Source organism: Gavia stellata, chromosome 1, assembly GCF_030936135.1.
Source record: "Gavia stellata isolate bGavSte3 chromosome 1, bGavSte3.hap2, whole genome shotgun sequence".
Lineage (NCBI taxonomy): Eukaryota > Metazoa > Chordata > Aves > Gaviiformes > Gaviidae > Gavia > Gavia stellata.
In genome coordinates, this window is record NC_082594.1 from 119,732,804 (window position 1) to 119,751,333 (window position 18,530).

The following is an 18,530-nucleotide window of genomic DNA, read 5'->3' on the forward strand; positions in this document are numbered from 1 at the left end:
GTGCAGCAGTGACAAAAGCTCTGATCTGACAGTCAGGGCATACTGCTGTGCTCATGCAGGGCCTCAATGACTTTAATAAGTCTCCACAGAAACAGAGCAGTCCCTTTGTACCCTATCAACTACGACACCAGGACCTAATTCAGTATTCAGCTCCACACCCCCATCATGTTGGCAATAATTCAGAGTTGGTGAGACAACTTGTAAAGGGGAAAAAAAAAAAAAAAAAAGCAGTGTTTTAAACCTCTCTAATTTATTGTTAGCTTTTTATGTGTCTAACATCAAAGCATTTTTTCACTTCTATTTAGTCAAAATTAATCACTAAGATTACTACAGTAATTTATGTTGGAAATCATTGAAATGAGTGTTTTATTAAAATCTGCTTTTATTAATAAAACACATTCTGGCTAAGGAATCATGTGAGTCTGCTATTAGAGACTATTAACTGGGAGCTGGGAGTTAATCATAACAGTCATGCTGCCAGGTCCTTTGACAGCAGCACACACTGGGTGTGTTTCTGCTTTTACTTTTACTAGCATATTCAAGTCAATTAGTTAACCTAGCACACAAGTGGTCAGAGTAACTCCTGTAAAACAGGGAAAGGAAACAAAGGTACATACATCTCAGTAGTTTTGAACAAAGAAAGGGTAATCAGAAAGAGACTCACCAGCCTGATTAGTTGTGATGCTGACAGCGGCAAATTGTCTGGAAAGCGTACTCAAGTCAGATACCCCGTTGACTGCATCAATCTCAAAAGTGTAATTGGTATGTGCCAAAAGGTCCACTACTGTCACCGTGGTGTTGGTGAGTCCAGTCTGACGGGGTAAGAACCGCACATTGTCGCTACACGGCTCACACATCTTGATGTTTCCTCCACATTTTTTGCAAATGATGTTGAAAGCGACATCTTTCCGACCGCCAGTGTCGAGAGGCCAGCTCCAGTCCAGGATAACAGACGTCTCGTTGATGTTAGAGATAACGTTTCTTGGAGCAGATGGTGGTCCTATAAAAGGAAACAGGAAACCAGAGGGATGAGATTTTCTGTAGTGCTCCAAGATGGGAGTAACAAGGGCGCAAAAATACGTAAGTCAAAACCATAAATAACCAAACTCTTCTAGTTATTTCCCGTAGAGACTCCTGAAATATTTCACTGGACTGCAGACCTAGACTATCAAGGACCATGTTTTCTTGTAGACAGACAGTACCCTCAGGGTGCAGTTCAGGATTAAGGGCTGAAAAAATTGGTAGCAATTTAAAAATCCTAGCTCTCCTTCTTGAGTCTGACAGAGAACAAGAAGGAGAAAATGAAAATAGAAAGACATAAACCCAGCCCACCAATTTTTGGTAGCCTGTCCAACGTGTAAGAAGACATGGGAGGCAGTGGATAGCTGACTGCAATGGGACATGAGAGGAAGCAAGCAAGCTGCTGAGATATAGATGGAGGAGCAAGAATGACAGCCCCGAGCATAATGATGCTACTCACTGGTGCAAGCCATGGATGGAGGGTCTTTCTCAGAGCGAAAGTAATTCTTTTCACACCTGCAGTTCAGAGATGCATCTTCGTAGGTAGAGCTGTGAGGTGGGCACTTGGCACACTTCACATTGCCGGCAGAGGCTTTGTAGAACCCAGGTCGACAAGCTGCAAAATAACGGGAGTATAGTTTTAAATTCCATGGGCACCTCCTTGATTTTAACATGCGACTTTGTTACTGCCCGGGGACCTATCCATATGTAGATCATATTTTGCTGACATTTATGGTCTAAAAATACAAATTTTTTTCATAATGAGAAAGCTGATGGAAATAAAACCTCTTGGTAGAACGGAGCTCTTCATGCATCAACTTGGATTTGCATTTAATTTTGCCTGGAAAACTAATCAGTGTATTGCACCACTAAGAAGAAATATTTTCTATACCGCATTTTGAGAACTTCACTTATTTTTCTTCTCTTCTGGTTAATTTACCAAAACATTGGCCCTATCCTGCACAAGAAGCTAACTTTATCCTCTCTCTGCTGCCAAGTTTTGCTTACAAGGGCGTACTAATTGTAAACTATGTCTCTTCAGTTGAGCAGGACTAAGCAAACCAAAACCAAGAAAATAACCCGAACAGTGAAAGATCTATTCCTTTTCTGAAGGACCATGCATCAGGCTCAATGAGCTGCTTCTGATACTATCAAGAACTCGCATGGTCTGTACGAGGAGGATTTTTTTTTACATTAATCCAGTCCTCTAGGGATGGTGCTTGAACCGACAAAAGCTGCTTCTGAAAAACTCTGGGTGCTGGTGTTTCATTAACACTGGCACACTCCCTCTGTTTTGACTCCTGTTGCATTTTAGACTGATTCAGGGCCATGTTTGCATCAGAAGAAAACAGCCTCTGAATTAATTACAGAAATGAACAATCTAGCAAATTAACTTTTTATGAAAAAAACATGCAGTGAAATAACACTGTTGACTTCTTTGCACCACGATGGTATCACCATCCAAAAATTAAAAAGAGACCAAAACCAGATAAGACTCTACTGTTCAGCTGCTGCTTACCCCCAAGACACACATCCTTCTCCAAATGGAATTTACCAGGTAAACACATTCTGGCTGACACTGGTCACCCGCAGGTCTGTACTCACACCTACAACAACCATACACAAACAGGCAACATGACAGAAGGGAGCACATCTTAAAACACGTTGACCTTTTGCTACACTTTCGTTCCACAGCAAACACTGCCTAATGCACAAGCACACTAGGAAAACCCCAATATGTTCTCATTACAAATATAATGTTAATAATAAGAGTAATACAAAGAAAAACATGACTTCTTTTTGTGCCCGGAGCCCAGACAGTTAAGCTTAGATAAAATTGCCCAGGACCTGTCGCTGAATTAAATGCTAATTTGAAGGCAAAAGAATGGGTTCACCAGTCTCTGCGTAAGCCTAAACAGGGACACACTTTTCAGTTTTGCTTATGCAGATGAACTGATTCATAAATGTAGTATAAAATCCAAGATACAAGACTACGGGGTCTTTTGTGTTCATTCATGCACTGCCCAAACAGAAAAGTATTTGGATGGGTAGTCTGAGGTGGAAGAAAAGTCTGAATAAAAATCCCAGCATCTTTGTAAGTGATGGAGGAGAAAGGGAAGCTGCAGCATTAAACTGGATGTTCAGCTTCCACGTTTTAATCCATAACCAAAGCCTAACTGAATATCTGGGTCAGGCAAATTTGTTGATTAGTTCCTCGTGCCAAACACCTGAGTGAAAGGTACTGGCAAATAGAGAGAGAACAACACCCCCCCCCCCGCCCCATACAGTCGTATGTCCTACTCTGAAACATCTTAATAAAGGAAACCTTCCTCACACTACACTGAACACAGTGTGAGAAGCATGAAACGTTTCCCAAGGAAGCGCTAATCTCAGCCACTCTTCAGCACTTCTCAGCCCTTGCAAATCAAGGCTTCTGGCTGCAGCTGCTACCTCCGACTTCCACGCCAGCAAAGCAGCTGGGAAAGACACCTCCCACTCCAAATTCTCTCCTGCAAGCCCTGAGGAAACGATCCCGAGTTTGAGCCTCTGAGGCAAGGGTCCAACAGGCAATCCGTGAAAGCAGAATTGCTAAAAATGACCTTGTGGCAAAGTTCAGAGCCTAACACCAACCTGCCTGATCTGGCACAGCCTGTCCTCCTTCAGCCGGTGCTTCTTGTGTTTCCATCTCCTCGAAGGCTGCAAGGGTGTTTGGGGATTTCTGTTCAACTCCAGGAAATAAAGGAAACCTCAGCCCCTCTTAAACACCTCCACTAGCAGAAAATGCAGCAGGAAACAGAGCTAGCTTTTTTGGTTTTCTTGTTGTGATTGTTGCAGCTTTTTAAGACTCAAATCTCATTCCCTCCCAAATACTGCCCTGGGATATGTGTGCTGTACCTGGAGTGAGCCTCTTTGGTCTCCCTCCAGCTGACAGAGGAGTCTCAAATGATTTTACTGTCTCTGGGCATAGCATGGCCCTTCCTGGCCCTAAGACAATGAGCCAGGCAGAAAAGAACAGATGCCAATCCCACTCTTACCAGCACTAGTAACTAGGCAAACACGTTAAAGAATAAACATCGCACTACACCTGTCCAGCTAATTACACAACGCTTCCACCAGAAGTTCCCATGCAAACTTACCACCAGGTATTAAACTCAAATTATTTTGCTTAACCATGTCTACTCAGCTTTAAGGGACATTTTTATATTTCTGGGCAGGCATACACAAGACAAAGTTGTATTTATGAATACGTGTAGTATATTTTTTAAAATTTTTTAGTAATTCTATACACTACTTAAACTTAAAGCTTGGAAAAAGACTAATAACCTAAAACTGAACCTTTGTCATGTGGTTGGTCTTCCTACAAAACACAATTTCCGCTGCTTACTAAGCATAATTTATTCATAGCATTGTAACACATGACTATTTGTTTACAGGACGGAAGTACAGTAAGACTGTTTATTTGGGACACTTTCAAAGAACCTACCACCAACATTTTAATACGGTAGTGAATTTAACATAAGTAAACAAGCCTGCGTAAGAAGTGGACAGGTTTTGTGGGATGAGGAAGAGAAAGGAAGGAATCAAACTCCTCCGTTATCAAATGCCTCTTTCATCCCTCAGGTGAAAACTCGTAGACCTCATTTAAGAAAAGGTGGTGGTGGTGTGGGGCCAGAGAAAAAAAGGAAAAAGAAAGAGGAGCACGCAGGAAGCACCCTGGTAACATGAGATCAGGCTTTTTCTTTTCCAGAGGGACAGGGATTTCATAGTTTCGAGCTTCTGCTATAGCGGTACAGAGCAGGCAGTCGGGTGGGGGGATGAGCCGGTGGGATCCCTGCTGCCCCGGTATGGGTATGACCTAGCGAGGGCATCCCAATCTGCGTCTTCCCCTCAGGCTGTCTCGCGCTTTCTGTCTTTGTCTGTCAAAGCAGTTCAAAGATTATTCACAACTGCAGCCCAAAGGAAAAAAAAAAAAAGCAATTATACTTGAAATTGAAAATTGGAAAGGGGGGTGCCAATAGAAAATGTTGCCAATGTACTTGCTGCTATTATTCTTTTCCTAGTCATTTTTTAATTCTGATATATAAGAGAAAAAAATGAAGCATTTACTTCAAAAGGCATTCTTTTTTTATGTCAGAAAAATTGGATTACGTGAACTGATGGAAGAAGTCTTGGCTTTTTGAGGTGAATACCATGGTTTTGGTTTCAGTCAGGTTGAAAATAAAAGGACTAGCATAAGAAGTCTTCACAGAATACGTAATTTCAGCATGGGAACCAGCTGTCAACAGCAGTTGCTTTTTCTCAACATTTTCTTCTAGAAGCTAAGAAATTTTCCTTTCCCTCACAAGGGGGAATGATGCGAGAGGAAGTAGATGCAATGGGCTGGGAAGAAAGACCTCTCGGCACACTAAAAGCGAGTAAAGGAAACCTTGAGAGTTTCTACGTACATGATATAAACTGTAACTGTACAGCAAGGCTGTCTGGTTTTGCTTTTTAAGAAGGTCTCCTCAAGGCAGATGACCGATACCTGTTGGCCCTGGTGACCCCTGCGATAACCCCAAACTGCAATATTGTTTTAAAGCTGTATGCAGTCTGATTGCAATCTCTTTTATTTGAGTGTGAGCCTTTATTGAAGTCACCTACTGGTACGAATTTCAGGACTGCAGTTGTCCTTGTTCCTGCATGAAAATTAATTTCCTTTAGCTGTAACTGATGAGTCTGTCTCAGTGAAAATATGGTAGTTACTGCTTGAAGGAAGGTGACTGGCTTTTCAACAGCAAAGTGAATTTTGCCTCTGTGCGACTAGTCCGTTTGAGATGAGAACATGGTCCTAACTAAGGGTTAAATGATTCATTTCAATTTGAATTGATCTTAAATTAAAATATGGAGCTGTTAGTAAATAGGAGCGTTTTAGTATTCAGCAACAGTCACCAATTCCCAGCCGCAAATACCAACCCACCACCTGAGCGGACAACGTCCAGGCCCCGGTACTCCAGGCCTGACAGTGCCCGTTTCCCTGCACAAGGTCAAAGCAACTCTTCATTTGCAAAATGAGCCGCACCCCCCGGTCCTACAGGAACTCTGGGGTTTGGGTTTTGGGTTCTGAATCGAGGTGCGGTGCTTCGAGGCCAGGCTCAGGCATCGCAACACGCTGGAAGCGGATATACGCAACCGTGAAACTGGGTGTGTGACGGGCAGCACCCAGCAAGGATCGAGTGTTTCCTTCCTTTGTTCCCCCAAATAAAACAGCCTGGGGGCAAAATGCCGCTGTGGCATTAAACAACAGCATTTAGAAAAGAAGGGAATCCAGTCATAAACCTATACAGCTCACGGATACCTTAACATTTCCTCATAGCGTGTGTCAGCAAGACAGACGGCAGCAATCCTGGGACAAGCCTCCCGTCCCTGTCCCCTGCAGAGGGGACAGGGAAGCATCTCCCACGCGTGTGGTCCATGGCAGAGGGCCTTTGCAAACCAATCCCACTGTCACCTGTGGAACTGCCGTGCCAACGAGTGGCAGCGGAGCTCCTTACGCTGGACCTGAAGCCACAGGATGACTTCTGGCTGTGTAGGTGTGCTGGGAAGTGAATGCCACCGACCGGCTCACCTCGATGCCCACGTAGAGCCTTGCATCTTTGCAATGTTCTCAAGTCCCTTTTAAAAGCATTTACATGGCTCTTTTTTTCCTCATTATGCATATTATGGTCATGCTCTGGAGATGCCAACAGCACTATGTTTATCGCCAGGAGCAGAACTGCACGTTCACCCACCCATACATACGCATGCACATCCAAAATGAGACGTAACACAGCTGTCAGCTTGTGAAAATGGATGGCATAACAAGCAGCATCGGTTAAACTTATAAAACTTTCAAAACCATTTTCTTGTGAGTCGTTTCTTTCCATTCTTCCGCTTGTTTATATCTTTGAGAAACAACAAAAAGGTGAAAAATGTGATTAACTTTAAATGAAAATTTCAAAACTGTTCATTTCACACTTCCGTCACAAATTACATCCAGCCATACGTGGTACTCCCGCTATATTAGAAACAACACTATATAGATAGGGTATAGTTCTGGCTCAGATACATGAAGTGTAGGAAACAAAGGTAGAATTCTGCGCTGGGTCATCCCATCCTCAGTTTGCGTCACATGTTATTCACAAGACTGAAAATGTCTGATTTTTTCCTCCCTTGTTCACTACAGCTCCCCGCTCAGCAGGAAACAATGCTTTGTCACGCAGGTTTCCTGCAAAATCCCTCAGAGCAGGGAAATCAGCAGCTCTCGCTGGCCGTTAGTATATGAAAAGCCACATAACCTATGGCATTACATATGTAATCCTTTCTCCCTCCTGGGCCTCTAGGTACCTTCTTGCACGCCCACCTAGCCCAAACAGGCTTCCAAAAATTCCAGTGTATTTTCGATTCTTATTTCCATTGAACTGAAGGCACGCTTTTTGTCACCAGATCCGAATAAACAGTACAATGCCACTTAAGGGAACAGGTCTCAAATTTAAGTACTACACCTTACAGTAGAAATAGAGGTACAGGGCTGAACGTCACTGCTACGCTTTGCCAACTCCCTGTACCTGCTGAGGAGGAGGAGGAGGAGGAGGAGGAGGCGGCAGGGGCAGCCCTAACGCTTGTCAGCCAGTGGGGATCCCCACCGCAGGCTACTGCTGCACAGGCAGAGCACGCTTTCTCTTTGCTGGGCTGTGGCACTGGCACGAACACTGTCTGTGCTCAGGCAAGGAGGGAAATAAGATCGAGAAAGACTTTAGTGAGGGCTAAAAGCTCTGGCTGGGGCGAACCCCGTTACTGCCAAGGTAAGAATATCCCCAGGAAGAGGTAAGGACATCATCTTTCTCTCACTGCCTGTTGGAGTCCATTCTGTTTGTTGGGGAAATAAAAATTTACAATTATTCTTAGTATTCTTTGTATTCTTACATTGTCGTCCCTGTAGTCTTCAGCACGGTATACATAATACCTGAAATAATTACAAAACACGTAGCGCTGGAACCAGCAGCAGAAGCGACCCCGTCGTTTTTGCTAAGTGTATAAACAAATCAATAAAACATCACATTGTCTATTCTGTGCACGAGACATACTTTTTACTCTGAAAATGCACCATAAAATTAAAAGTTGCATTTTAAACACTAAAGTGAATTCGCACCATTCCTTTCATTATTAGCTGTGCAATAGCTCTGGAAAAACACAACTGTTTATAACTTATCTTTGGAGGGAAAACTACTGCAGATGGAAACATGCATCATGTGTACTTTTGCATGTCTAGACTGGAAGATACAGTAATCACAGCCGAGGCTGCTGACAGAGTTGGAGAACCACTGCGGCTGTCCACTGCTAGAAGAAATCAACAATTAACAAAACCGGTGCCATTGCTTTCCTATCACTAGGCCTCCTCCAGCAGGAAGAGGCCAACAATCTGAGGGCTCAGGAGATGATCTCTCTTCTCCCCACCCCTCTCCCACCCCTCGGGCCAGCCGGATGGATTGTGCGGTATGCATGGGGCAAGGATTCAGTGCAATGTGACACTGAAATGCCTCTAGAAAAATACTCTTAGGAATGAGCACTTTTCATTTTTTATACCTGAAAGCTGCTGCTAGCACAAAAAACAGTCGCCAGTATTTAATCTTACTCATGAGTAAATTTCTGCTTTTTCCTCTCCACTTCATATTTTATAGTGATCTGTGACCTTAACGTATTTTAATCAGATGCTTTTTAAATTGGCTTTACTCCCAGGTCAAGTCATTCAGCAGAAACAATTCCCGTTCTTTGTTTAATAACTGTTACTGGCAGACATATTAATTATATGTACATAAGAGATGGCTTTATCCTGAGGGAATAACACTGCACCTTTCAACTGCAGTCTGTAATAGCTCCACGCTATGCCTTGCAGGCTTCTGTATCTCTTTATGAAGTGCATTACAGCCGTGATTGCTACGAGCAATATTGTTGAAAGTGCAATGTCAAAGATAGTCGGTCTAAACCACAGCATTACAGCAAAGATGTTCTCGCTTGTGGGTGCACACATATCTTGTTTCAAAATGCATAAGGCATTTCAGCTTCTTCACAGGCAGTTTTGGGGAAAAGAAATCTTTCATTAACAGGAAGACACTGAGAATCACAGCCTTGATTCAGAATTTAAGCAAAATAAACAAAGTTCTACCTTAATTCCATCCATACTTAGTGAATCACTTCAGCAAGTATTTAAACAGGGAATTTAATAAACCCATGTTTATAAGCACTGTCTTTCACTTTCCCTAAACAAGATGTTTTCCTGAAGTAGAGTCTGGACACACAGAGATGTATTAAGCATCGTTTTGTCAAACAAAGAAATGCAATGTTCCCTTTTTTTTAAAACTTAATTTAATCCTCACAGAGATGAAAAATAACTTCCTAATTCAAGAAGCATTGGACAAAAAAATCTAAATTAAAGAAATACCAGAAAAAAACCTCACCACCATCAACTTGAACAGGAAAAGAAAAAAAAAAAAAGGTTGTACAAACACACACACAAGGAATCTGGAAGTTTTAAATGACCATTTGGCAAGGATAAAAAGTAAAGAAATACTTTTTCCTTGAACAAAAATTACACTACAGACTCCTCAAAGGCAAACTAGACATAGGATCCCAACAGTTTCATACAATTGACGTTTTCTAACATCAGGCTGAGAGTGCCACAAAGGGATAACCACGGTACTGCTCTAGTTTAGTCTTTCCTCAATCTCCCCTCTCTATGTCAGAGCTTTTAAAAAACCAAAAGGACAAACAAGAACAACCAACCAACCCACCCCGCCCCACAAAGCAAACCAAACAGAACTGGTAGACATGGCTGCCCCTGTCCCACAGGACACGAGCTCTTGGGAAGATGTTTCCTTTCCAGTTCAGTGGAAAAATCAAGATAGCGCCTGGTAATCCTCCTGGGCTACATTTAGCTAATAAGTGAAAAACAACTTGCATAACTTGGAGATGTTTATATAATTTCGCTGTGCCTGAACCGGGCCAGATGAACAGATTAACAATATGAAAGGTAATATAAATAAAGAAGAACAAATGAATTGTCATACAGATTACATCTAGCCCTAGTGCTTACCCTGGGTGTCTATCTTGCATCTAATGGTAGCACCACATGAAAGTGCAAGAGAAAGGCCAACAGGGGATGATCATTTGCCATTCCCTCATTAGTTCGCCCTCATCCCTACAACCTAGATACTATTTCAAAGACCTGGAAACCCAAGGTTCAATATATCTGCTAATTTTGTTTTCAACAAAGATGAATTATGATAATCCTTCATTGTCCTGTCCTTTGCTTAGGGAAATGGTTTAGTGGTGGACTTAGCAGTGTTAGGTTAACAGTTGGACTTGATGATCTTAAAGGTCTTTTCCAACCTAAACGATTCTATGATTCTACGACTCATGTAGAATATCCAATGTTTTGTTGCTAATTATTGGTCTCAATGAATTTCTCTCACATTCCTCTCCAGTCTAGGTAGTCAATGTGAAGTGAACAAATATAGCCTTTCTTCAGCTGACCTTCAGATTTGGTAGCCTTCTAGCCAAATAAACGTAACCTTGGTTTTTATTATGAGATAGGTAGAACAGCTGCTCCTGATGTGTCCTCTCTAAACCATTCCTTACTTTACAAAGATCTATCATGAACTTATCTTGTCTGTGATGAACAATCACAAACTTTTCAATCATCAGCTCTTATAGGAGTATCTTCTCTGCCTTTGATTACACTCATCTCTAGTTCTGCAGTGTCATTTATCAGGTAGAAAATGCTCTTAACTCTTTTTGTAACAATTCCAATGAAACCAATTGATTTATATATTGGACTACATTTTATCTCCCACCCTCTGTTTCTAACACATTTGGGGCTTTGCTTTGTGATTTATTTCCAGCAATCCATTGACCAGGCTTACCTTTCCTAGTTGTCGTGTGTCGATGCACATATCCCAAGCCAAAACAGTTAATTCAGACATACAAAAAGTCTACATTTTCTCTCTAGAAGGGAGGGAAGATGATTTCGCATTTACTGAGGCTGAATGTTCTTTTGCAACTTTCCACCCTCGTTAACGCATACAGCGGAGTGTTGCTGTCCCCATTTTGCAGGTGAAAAAATTAATGCAGAGCAGGCTCCAGACCCAATGTTCTGTCTTCCAGTGACACCTCCTAATCAAAATGCTGCCTGGTGGGTTGAGTGATGTTATGAACAGCTCAGCCCAGCTCCCCAATGACATAGGTCCACTACTGCAATTAGCATGAATTAGTACTTTTGTTAGTAGTCTCAGCAGAGCTGTCAAATTAATTGGAAAAGAAATTTAACAAATGCCTTTCCCCTTAGAGATATTCTTTTGGGTCAGGGTTGAGGCATATTGATTGAGCAGTGTGGGGGAAGCTTATGTTCCTTACGCCCTCGCTGAACCTGTTTTGTTGATAAAAAGAGAGGACTTTGGTTTCTGGAGCTGTTAATCTGGTACCTGTCACAAGCAGCCCACTGACATAAAAAAGACAATCAATTTTATAACACTGAAATATTCCAGCTGCTGTTAAAAAAAATAATAAAAAGGCTCAATTAATGGCCAGTGGCTAGAGTATCTATACATTCATTTTTCATGAACTCTCACTTTCTCACACCTCAAAGTTCTTTCAGTTTATCTTTAAGTTGCAGAGGTATCCAAAAGATAGTACACTGTTTCCCCAATTTTAATATATTTCTGAATTCAACCACTGGAGGCAAGACATAGCTAGATGCATATAAACCTTAAGGTTTAGGAAGCAAACACTGAAGATGCTATACTGTCCTGCCTTACAGGAGGGGGGGGGAAAAAAAAAAAAAAGAAAGATGGCATTTTTAAGCACTCAGATTAACAGAAGACGAAAAGCTAAAATCATGTGGCTATGCCTCATTTGATGAGGGCTACTGAATCCCTTACTGTTAGTTTCACTGCCAAGCACTGATATATTGCTGCTTGAAGTCAGAGAGGTGGTGCTGGGAAAGGGAAGCCCTTAAGAAGAGAAATGGTGCTGCAATGGCAGGTGCTTAAACCTGTATGAAAAAGTTCCTATGGTTTAAGCTGCTGTCATTACTTGCTGACATAAGTCTGGGATGTAATTCAGTGTACCAGAACACAACCGTAATTACTAACAGTGCACAAGAAACAGATTTGCTTTGCTAGTGATGCTGTTGATGCCACTTAATGGGTGCATCTACATTAGTGTTTTAGTCCAGATCTGGAGAGCACTTTTAAAGCAAAATCCCAGTTCTCCCCTCTTGCCATGATCTGGTTCACAATGTAAAGCGTCTCCAGATCACACAAACAGGTACACTGGATGATGCACTACAGGGAGTCTACCGGACCTGACTAGAGATATACTGGAATAAAACATGCTGAAATGGTTATGGTATTGGCACAGGGTCCTTCATACCAACTGCTTAACGCTACTGATCTGCTCCTACTTGGCCACACTACTTGCTAACATAGACTTAACTCATGATTACCAGCCTTCAAATATCTCAGTGCAGTCAGCATTGCTAAAATTGTTAGGTATTTCCACAAGAACAAAGATTCAAAAAGGCCTGGTAATGGGAAAAAAAAGGATAATTTTATTATTGGAAATCCATTAAACATATAACCGCAAATAAACAGATATTATCAGCTGTATTTTACCATGTTTAATAGGACGTGGAATAGGCACAAAGAGAGGTTTCAGTGATTACTAAAGCAAGGCTTTAACCAGAAGACCAAAACATTATGGCTTCATCATCGTCATAACAACCTCTCTTCTTCATGTGCCTTTTCCACTGGCTGTATTTTCATCCTGCCAGTGGAAAGCCTGAAAATTAAACAGCTACGGCCTCTGGGGACATCTGTGCGCTGACAATCTTCTTCTCACAGCTGAAAGGAAGAGCCCAAGGTTTTTGCAAAACTATCTAACCACTCAAGTGCAGTATTTATACACTGCATGCTTTTGCTTTTATCTGGACTTCCTTAGTATTTTGCCTTTTTAAAAGGGAACTCTTAATTTCTTAACATGCATTTTCTATGCATGCATTAAAGATGTCTAGCTTTGCAGGGTAAGCAATTATCTGCTGAACAAAACCCCAGTTAAATGTAAATTTAAAAAAACCCCACAGTTCAGCATTTTTATTCACTAGCCTGATACCTGTGTGAATTCAAGGGGGGAAGAATCTCAGCAGTTTAGAAAACAAAGAATCTGATGCATTGCATTTTACAGGGTATTTGCTACAGAATTAATCTCTCCTTGTAGTGGGGAAGCTTTACAAACAGTAACAGCAACGAGAACTCAATATTCTCCAACAGCATTTGCTTTGCAATGCACAAAATTCATCAGAAGGGAGAGGAAACTAAGTTTCCAGTATTGCATTCTGTATATATTTTCTCTAACAAATGATACTGTGTGCTAGTATAAAGTGCGACACGTTCAATTAACAGTTTTCAATTCCACTGAAGCTCAATATTGGCAGCAAGCTAACATCGCGCATTTTATGGGGAAAAGAACTAAAGAACAGCATTAAAATATATTTAATGACTACACATTGTTTTATACAAAAGCTTTTGCTGTATAGACAACATACCATTTTCTGACCGAAGGAAGGATATTGTAAACACAAAGGATTTAACACCACCATTGTTTTTATTTTCATTTTTCCACTTCTTGCTTTAACAATTCAAAAGTGGAAACCAAGGAGGCTGAAAGGACATACAAACCCCTCAAAAGTTGAAAGCATTTAGGCAAATCCCCCACAAGATATGAAATTCTGCATTTATCAGTACCAACTGGAGGAGAAAAAGCGTTGTGGTGGGGTTTTTTTTTTTCCTACTAGGAATATTCCCACCTACTCCCACTAGTATCCTTTGGTTGACTAAAAGCTTTGAGCCACACACTCCGCAGTTGAGCTGAAATAATTTTTCTGCTTCATCTTGGAAATAGGGAAGTCCAGTTATGGACGATTACTTTGCTTAGCAAAACTCTGATCAGACTCCTGTTTCTAAAAGACCTATTTTACTTTTTCTGAGCAAATCAGGTCACAAAGCCTGATGGCACGTTTGATGATGAAGTAAATTATGTGGTAGGATATTGAATGAAAATTGAATCTTACTGGGTCAGGGCAGTCGATTGCTGTCTAGATTGTAAGTGATATACCATCACAGTGATGTATATAAAACACAGGAAATTGTTGCATATTAATAGAATAGTAGTTTAATCAGTCCTCTGAAGAATATCCAATATATTCAAGCACAGACATATTTTGATCTGGTTGTAACTGTAGTGAAAGGCCTATATTTTATCATGTAATAAAGCCTTTTAAATCTTCTATTATGTGCAAAAATTAAAACAATTTACAGCCATAGAGAGTAGAGCAAATCTCAAGAAAAAGGTTTTCTTTCTTGGCTAAGTCAGATATTCAGTATTCTCACTTATTTATATTATTTTAAAGAACAAAAAAGCATCTAGGAGGAAGCACTCTGCACTCTCTGAACTTAGAGCCAAATAGTACAAAATAGCACAGTTTTTTGTGTCCAAAAGACTGGACACAAAATACTTGTTTGTTTTCTTACTAACTGAAAAATCAAGTTAAACAAATCACTTCAGATAACTGAAAAATACTTGTCTCAGATTGCTTTTGGCAAAGCTATAAGAAACGTATACCTAAGTCCTCTATTCTTTTTTCTTCCACCACCCTGTATGTCATACAGCAAGAAACATTCTCCCTGCCCTGGTTCTCATAAATTTCCTTGCAAAGCCTGGAGTGTTCAGAGGTTCAGGACAAAGCAGGTGGAGGTTGCGAAGGCACAGAGCCTCACTGAGCACAGTATCCCCCACCGGGGAGCACAGTTCTGAGCGCACTCTCAGCAGTCCTACCCATAGCAATAGATAGTAAAGGATGGATGACCCCAGCGTTATTTAACATGAGGTATATAGCGTATTTCTAACACCACCAAGGATTATGCTGTTGAACATGAACAGAGTAGCTAATTTCTCCAATGAAAACAGTCAAGTAAAGAAAGTCTGGTCTTGAAAAATAAAGTTATAACAAAAATAAAATTCTGAGTATTAATATGACTTTGGATTGGGACAACTGGTTTCCAGCAATTGGTTTCCAGTTGAACATCCAGCAGTAGACAACACTGAGCATCAGTCAAGAAACTCGCCTTCCAGACCCTGATTCTTAAATCAGAACCACATTGAGATAGATAAAATGAAGGTAATACCATTGCCTTGCTTTGCAGAAAAGATCCTGAGGACCGCAACACACTTAAAAACTTTTGGTTTTTTTTTCAACAGATATAAAATCCAGAGACAAATGAGATCCTAAAAATCCCCGCTGTCCCCCCAAGCTGACACAGAGAGGAGAACAGGAAAAATGTTCCTCTCTGACTCAGTATGTGGTTACACATCCCACACCCGTTACTAACCATGTGCACCTCTGAGAAGCCAGGACTGATAACCGATAGATGGAAATCCACACCTGAGGTAAAGGCTTTGCAAATTGGTTAGATCATACATAAGCTTCCTGGCCACAGCTGGAGCTCCCAGCCCCATGCTGGGATGCCGTGTGCATTGCAGGCAGGACCCAGCTCCTGAGGCAACCTGCTCCGCTGGGCTAGCTCATCCAGAGCCTGCTCAAGGATTCGGCTTCAGACAACGCCGGGCTACTAGAATAGGTTACTTAAACTGCACCTTTCTGCAAAGCCATGGTTCAGCAGACCATGAACCCTCACTTCACCACCAAAGCCACAGAATAAGCGTGCACGTCAGCTGTAAGCATCCCATATGCAGTTTTTCTCCTATATAAGTGGCTCTATGCTTCAGACAGATAAATCCAGTTAGTTGAAGTATAATAGCAAACTCACAAAAATAAATGCAAAAACATTCATAAACATGCTCTGCAGCCAATATAAAACTTGATGCCCATGTAAGTCAGTAAAGCTTTTATACGTTTTTTTCCTTGCTCTTCTCCTTGCTGCCTCCGCTATATGTCAGATTAGAAGTATAGAGCACATGACTCTGATAGGCAAGTATAACTGTATTTTGAAGGTATTTTCAAAATGCATTAGTGAAATGCCCTATTAGAGCATAACTAATCTGAAATGATCTTCCACTAACATGAATCTCACTAATACTGTGGTCTGCTGTACTGACAACATGAAATAAGACTAAGACAGCTTTCCATAATCATAAATCTGGCACTGGAGATCCAACAACACAGAATCGCAGAATGATAGGGGTTGGAAGGGACCTCTGGAGATCACCTAGTCCAACCCCCCCGCCAGAGCAGGTTCACCTAGAGCAGGTTGCACAGGAATGCATCCAGGTGAGTTTTGAATATCTCCAGAGAAGGAGACTTCATAACCTCTCTGGGCAGCTTGTTCCAGTGCTCTGCCACCCTCATAGTAAAGAAGTTCCTCCTCAAGTTTAGGTGGAACTTCCTATGACCAAGTTTGTGCCCACTACCTCTCGTCCTGTCACTGGGCACCACTGAAAAAAGACTGGCCCCACCCTCCTGGTGCCCACCCCTCAAGTATTTATAAGCATTGATAAGATCCCCCCTCAGTCTTCTCTTCTCCAGACTAAAAAGAGCCAAGCCCCTCAGCCTTTCCTCATCAGAAAGATGTTCCAGTCCCCTAATCATCTTCATAGCCCTTTGCTGTACCCCCTCCAGCAGTTCCCTGTCCTTCTTCAACCGGGGAGCCCAGAACTGGACACAGTACTCCAGATGTGGCCTCACCAGGGTAGAGTAGAGGGAGAGGATAACCTCCCTCCACCTGCTTGCCACACTCTTCTTGATGACCCCCAGGATGCCATCGGCCTTCTTGGCCACAAGGGCATGTTGCTGGCTCATGGCCATCCTGTTGTCTGCCAGGACTCCCAGGTCCCTTTCCACAGAGCTGCTCTCCAGCAGGTCAGCCCCTAACCTGTACTGGTGCATGGGGTTATTCCTCCCCAGGTGCAGTACCTGACACTTGCCTTTGTTGAATTTCATAAGGTTCCTCTCTGCCCAACTCTCCAGCCTGTCCAGGTCACGCTGAATGGCAGCGCAGCCTTCCGGTGTGTCCACCACATCTCCTGGTTTTGTGTCATCAGCAAACTTGCTGAGGGCACGCTCTATCCCTTCATCCAGGTCATTGATGCATCTATAGAACAGGACTGGACCCAGTACTGACCCCTGGGGAACACCACTTGTTACAGACCTCCAGCTAGACTCTGTGCCACTAATCACAACCCTCTGAGCTCTATCTATCAGCCAGTTTTCAATGCACCCCACTGTCCATTCATCTAACCCACACTTCCTAAGCTTGCCTATGAGGATGACGAGGGAGATGGTGTCGAAAGCCCTGCTGAAGTCAAGGTAGACAACATCCACTGCCCTCCCCTCATCTATCCATCCAGTCATGCCATCATAGAAGGCTATCAGATTGGTCAGACATGACTTCCCCTTGGTGAATCCGTGTTGACTACTTCTGATAACCTTCTTTTCCTCCAGATGCTTTGAGATGATGCCCAGAACGAGCTGTTCCATCATCTTTCCAGGGATGGAGGTGAGGCCGCCTAGTGTGTAGTTTCCTGGGTCTTTGTTCTTGCCCTTTTTGAAGCCTGGAGTGGCATTGGCTTTCCTCCAGTCCTCAGGCACCTCGCCTGTTCTCCAGGACCTTTCAAAGATGATGGAGAGTGGCCCAGCAATGACTTCTGCCAGCTCCCTCAGCACTCGCGGGTGCATCCCATTGGGACCCATGGACTTGTGGAGGCCCAGTCCCCCATGAGAGCCAAGGCCTGTGATTGTGAGGCAACTCTCAGCTGTCTGTAGAAGGCCTTGTCAGCTTCCCCATCCTGATCAGGTGTAATAAACACCCACCACAGGGTCTCCCATATTAGCCTGCCCCTTAATCCTTACCCACAAGCTCTCAACTTGCTCTTCACCCTCCCCCAGGGAGAGCTCGATACATTCCGGTTGCTCTCTCACATAAAGAGCAACTCCCCCACCTCCCCTTGCTGGCCTATCTTTCCTAAAAAGAACATAGTCATCCATGACAGCGTTCCAGTCATGTGAGCTATCCCACCATGTCTCAGTAAGTGCAGTGAGATCATGGCCCTGCGACCGCACACAGATCTCTAATTCTTCCTGTTTATTCCCCATGCTGCATGCATTGGTGTATCAGCATCTCAGGGCCACATCACACCATAGCAGCTGATTAAGCACTCGCATCCCCACCTGGTGCCAGGAAAATGGCACGCACAACCCTTCCTTTTGGCTTGTTCCCATCTTATAAATTAACTGTGCAGTGAACCTCCTTCGGACCGGCTTCAATACTGACAAAATGCCCTTATCTGAACAACGCATGGCCAGCAACGTCAGGGCAGGTAGCTTACTCCAGTACCGTCACAATTTTCTCCACTGCTTTGTGCCACTTGGGACAGGGATTATGAGCTGCTCTGCTCAGGGAGAGATGGTCCAGCTATTCAGAGGG

At 42.6% G+C, this 18,530-nt stretch overlaps 1 protein-coding gene across 1 annotated transcript in view; it reads right to left on the bottom strand.

The window, feature by feature from the left end:
* Nucleotides 1–18,530, bottom strand: part of EPHA3 (EPH receptor A3) — a 216,041-nt gene that overhangs the window by 77,146 nt on the left and 120,365 nt on the right. The window contains exons 3-4 of the mRNA XM_059819050.1: nucleotides 1,481–1,636; nucleotides 665–1,000 (exon numbers count right to left, since the gene is read on the bottom strand). Of these exons, the coding sequence (XP_059675033.1) occupies nucleotides 665–1,000; nucleotides 1,481–1,636 (492 nt within the window). The remainder of the gene's footprint in view (nucleotides 1–664; nucleotides 1,001–1,480; nucleotides 1,637–18,530) is intronic.